The sequence below is a fragment of the Nicotiana tabacum genome, chromosome 11 (genome assembly GCF_000715075.1).
Source record: "Nicotiana tabacum cultivar K326 chromosome 11, ASM71507v2, whole genome shotgun sequence".
Lineage (NCBI taxonomy): Eukaryota > Viridiplantae > Streptophyta > Magnoliopsida > Solanales > Solanaceae > Nicotiana > Nicotiana tabacum.
In genome coordinates this window covers 41,156,921-41,162,162 of record NC_134090.1, presented here as the reverse complement: position 1 = coordinate 41,162,162, position 5,242 = coordinate 41,156,921, and the positions used below count along the sequence as shown (strand labels likewise).

General features: G+C 34.4%; 1 protein-coding gene across 1 annotated transcript; it reads left to right on the top strand.

Moving 5' to 3' along the window:
* Positions 1 to 4,081: 4,081 nt before the first annotated feature.
* Positions 4,082 to 4,990, top strand: LOC142165817 (uncharacterized). Its single transcript, XM_075224192.1, has one exon. The coding sequence runs from the start codon at positions 4,082 to 4,084 to the stop codon at positions 4,988 to 4,990; it is 909 nt and encodes a 302-aa protein (XP_075080293.1).
* The last annotated feature ends 252 nt before the right edge of the window (positions 4,991 to 5,242 follow it).

The window sequence follows — 5,242 nt, the reverse complement described above, 5'->3', positions numbered from 1 at the left end:
TTTGTTCATGTAGATGCCATGCCTATAGGGTCTAAAAACCAATCCTGCATCCTAGATACCATACCTGAAAGTTACTGTGATGTTTGCTTATGTACATTAAGATACCATGTCTATGAATCAGTCCTGCATTCTAGATACCATGCCTATAGGGTTTTAAATCAATCTTGCATGCCTGTAAGTTTAAAATCGGTCTTTACATGTCGACAAAGATTAAATCAGTTTTCTGTATGTCAATAAGGTTCTTAAACTAATTAATTCATTTAGATGCTATGCCTATAGGATTTTTAAAACCAATTTCTGCATTTAGCTACTAGTGTCTACAAGTCTAAAATCAGTTATTACACCTAGACAACATACCTATAGCATCCAAATTGCGTGCTTAAAATTGTTACCTGTTTTCTGCACTCCTGATTAATGACTAGGTACCATGTTCATAGAACATCATGTTACATGCCTAGGTAAGCCTGTAGGGCGACTAAATCCTGCAAAACTGTAAAATTATACTTTTATTATTTGTGAATGGTCCAAATTCAGCAAGCCCTAAAATCGGTAGGCAAACTAATTAGGTCTTTATCGCCTCACTTTAACACAATGCTGCATATTATGTTTGTCATGCTCACCTAGATATTCTGCTCTAGGATCCTTTGAGATATTTGAAATCCTGCTATTTGAGACGTGCTATTATCTGCTTATGTGAGGAGGTAAAAGTGAGCCTTTAATTGCCTTTATGTGAATGTCCTATTTGTTCTTGATTGTCGCCTAGATTTTTCTCCTTTAAGTACCTTAGGAAAGTCTAGAACTGCCTAAATTAGAGGTCCTAAACACCTCCAGGGCCATAAGGAAGGGACGGGTAATGCACACATAGAGTTTGTTTAATTAAAATCGCTTATATAACCACTAAGGGGAGGGTAATTGGGTAGTAAAAGGATATGATGACCTGTGCGCTAATGCTATGTGTAGCACCCCAACTTGGGGACGATTACCAAGCATTGTACAAAAGTGATCTTGTAGGCTAAAAAACCTAGGACCCTTTTTTCCTTTTGTAACTGTCTTTCAATTATTTAAATACCGCATTTATCATTTTATTTACGTGCAAATACGTGACAACATGATATTATTGCTGCATAAATCATGACCAACATCATATTCCACTCGTGCATAATCAATCCTATAGCAACGCTTGATGAGTGTTTGCGCTCTTCCTATATATCACCCTTTAAATTCGGAAAGGCGTATTTGCGGTAAAACTAGTCGATCAGCGATGCAGTCGATGGTTCCGTGCCTTTCCCCCTCAAGTTGGCCGCTTGAGGGTCTTAGTCTAGACCTCTATAGCAACCTTACTCTAATTAATTGTGTATGCATCATGGTCAAACCTAGCCGGGTTATTATGTTGTCCGCATAATAACCCTTTAAGACAAGCCTCACCCAAAAGTCCATCGGATTTTTCATAATCCCAACTGATGCAGCCACGATTGTGTGCATTAATTTGGAGAAATAAGTGCCAATATGTTAATCATTATTGTATAAGTAGATGAACCTGGAGGGAGAAAGGGTATAACTATATTTGTTTTGTAGAAAATGAGGCACGAAGTCCCCAAGTTCGGCATGGTCGGTAGCATACTATCACTCTTGCTAGATTGGTGGAGGAATCTTTCGTCAAGTGACACTACTAAAAAATCGTTCTATTGGAACAGTTATTTTGCAACGGTTAGCCAACTGTTACAATAGATTATGTGCTGGAATGGTTTTAATTGTTCCAGTAGAGTAAAAAGGCTTTTGGCACACTTCTGAAGCAAAACCGTTCTAATAGGATTCTAACCGTCGCCATAACTGAAGCTATGGAGATGGTTTATCAAAGGCGATACAATAGGGTTATTTATGGGAATGGTTTGCTAAAATAAAATATTTATTTCGACGGTTTATTTTTCCCTCCATACTTTCCCTCCTATATTTTTATTAAAAAAATAAAAAATGATGACCCCACCAAAATTTTAATACCAAATCTCTTTAGGTTATTTGGTAAGTTAGAAAACGCACTAGTACTGAAGCCTTTGGTCTCCCTCTTGTCTTTGGCATCTATCATACCTCTCTCTCATCTTGTTAAACCTAGAAAATATTACCATCGACGAACTTAGCGGAAGGAAGATCCATTCCGACAAGGGACAACCATTTCGGCTAATATAAGGGAATCTCAGATGTAGGTTATCGATATATTTCCCGTGTTCGATGTATTTTGTTGTTGTTCGCTGTTCGCTATTGTTTCGCTGGAAAATTGGTTCGTTGCTTCTTCTGTTTTCTTTCATTGGTAAGATTTTTGTTAAACCCATTAATTTACTCTGTCCTTGATTTGTATTATATGATTAATTTTTTGATTTCTAGTTTATAAAATTGGGGTTTCTGGATAGATGAAAGGGATGTTGAGAATAGATCAATTTCATGTTTAAATCTTTTTCTAGTATGGACTTTTTTTTGGTATTTTTTTTGTGTTCAATATTTTCTATGGTTGTTCGCTATTGTTTTACCGAAAAATTATTTCGCTGCTTCTGTTTTCTTTATCTGATAAGATTTATGATAAACCCATTAATTTACTCTATCCTTTGTTTGTATTATATGATAACTATTTTGATTTCTGGTTTGTAAAATTGGGGGTTTGGTTGGTGGATTTGGATAGGGCTGTTGAGAATAGACCAGTTTCGTGTTTAAATCCTTTTTTAGTATGGACTTTTTATCAACAATGAGTCTTATTCTATATTTTCTTTCTTGACAATAATGGTTTGTACTGTTTGAAGGAAGAAACTTATTCGGTAATGAATAATTACAATACAAGTATAATAAAATATAATCTATGTTGGTTCATATGCTCCTACACTTAATTTTAACTGCCTAGACTTTTTGTTTTATGAAATAAGTTGTATTTCATTAACAAGAAGCATCCAGGGGATGCATAGGTTACAAAAAAAGGAAAATATCAACTGCCTAGACTAGAAATCCATTTACTAGGACTTCCACTTGTTTCCAATTTAAGGTAATAAGCTCTCTTTCTAGTTTAATTTTCTACTCAATACACCTTTTCACTTTTCCAATAGTAGGATCTAGAACTAGGAAGCTACCAAAAATATGGCAAAGTCTTTGTTATATTAACAAAGTTCCAGCAGAGTTAACTTTTTTCAAAATATGGTAGAATCCCTACAATTAAGAAAACTGACTAATTATTAAATTAATTCAAACCTAAAAGAACTCCATTTTATATGATATTAATTAATCACTTATTAAGAGATATTATGTTATTTTTGGACAAATTACTTAGTGGATCTCTTCTTTAGAGTTTTCTGCTGGTGTTTTTTTATAGTCATTTTGATCACCTTCATAGTTTTTTACCTTTTTCATCTTCTTGCTTATGCTTTTTCCAACACACATCAATCATCATCTTCACAACATTATTATTATATAGTATATACTGTATGATATATAGTAATTGTGGGAAAAGAGAAATTTGGTGATAATACATACAATAACTGAATTTGACAGAATGGTTCCTTCTCTATTACAATTAACTATAATAAAGTGATCTGGTATTGTGATTCTAATGAAATCATGTGCCTTATGCTTGTGGCTTGTTATGTAGTATTTCATAATGAATACACATGATTGGAAATCTCACATCTGAATTTAATAGCCACCATTTCTTAAAATATTTGCTATCGATGTTCGATGTCTTATTCGTTATTGTGGAAAATCATTTTTTTGATGCTCCTTTTCTTTTCTCTGGTAATATTGCTAATAAGCCTACTATTTTACTTTCTGTTGTTAGTATTATATGATACATTTTGTAACTTTTGGTTTGCGAAATTGGGGTTTAGTTGTTGGATTTTAATTTCGTATTAGAAATCATGATATTTTCCTTACGTAACTATTTATGTGATGGTTTTGGTGACTGTTAAGTTTTGCAACAGTGAAATCTATATAATTTTGACAATAAGTGACTTTTTTCTATCTTTCTTATTATTTGATTTTTTATTAGGAGTATATAAACAAATTTTATACTAGTTGTTTTGGTGTTATATAGGATAAAATTAATTTAATGGATAACGGAGATAAAAGGTGGATGGTCCTTCGAAGGTCAACTGATGAGTACATACAAGGAGTGAATAAATTTCTTGATAAAGCATTTGAACGAGCTTCCCAAGGAAATCAAATATTATGCCCTTGTAAAGTGTGCGCTAATTGTTTTTGGCATCATAGGATTGTGGTGGAAGACCACTTGATTGTTAATGGTTTTGTTCATGGATACAATAAATGGGTTTTCCACGGGGAAGGATTTTCCTCGAGAAAGACTCCATGCCCAAGAAGTAATGATGAAGGTTCTGACATGTATGACGATATTGATGGATTACTTCATGATACATTTCGAAATGTCGAGGATGATTTGGGACATGAAGGAGTGAGGGATGGACCATCAGAAGATGCAAAAAGATTCTTTAAATTAGTAGAAGAAGGGAAAGAAGAATTATATCTAGGGTGTGAAAATTTCTCCAAATTAGGTTTTACGATTCGGTTGTACTTATTTAAATGCATTCATGGGATAAGTAATGTGGCATTCACAGACTTGTTGGAGTTGTTAAAAGAGGCATTTCCATTTGCTCAGCTACCCGAGTCTTTCTATAAGTCAACAAGCATGATAAAAGATTTGGGTCTTCATTATGAAAAAATACATGCGTGTCCTAATGATTGCATGTTATTTTGGAATGAATATGTAAATGCAGATACTTGTTCTGTGTGTGGATCTTCTAGATGGAAGAATGTTGTTAATGTATTGACTAATAAAAAGACTAAAACCCCTGCAAAAGTCTTAAGGTACTTTCCATTAAAGCCTCGGCTTCAAAGGATATTCATGTGTCCCGAAACGGCTGAAGCTATGAGATGGCATGCCACTGAACGACCGAATGATAGAAATATAAGACATCCTGCTGATGGTGATGCTTGGAAGTAATTCGACTCCTTGCACCCTAAATTTTCTAGCGACCCTTGCAATGTTAGATTGGATCTTTCAAGTGATGGCTTCAACCCGTTTCGAACAATGAGCATTTCCCATAGCAGATGGCCTGTTATGTTAATGAACTATAATCTATCGCCTTGGATTTGCATGAAGCCAGAGTATATAATATTGTCAATGATCATCCCAGGTCCGTCAGCTCCGGGAAATGATATAGATGTGTATCTACAACCCCTAATTGCTGAATTG

Excerpts from the sequence above, each read along its gene's own strand:
- LOC142165817 (XM_075224192.1), top strand. The coding sequence starts at position 4,082 with ATGGATAACGGAGATAAAAGGTGGATGGTCCTTCGAAGGTCAACTGAT.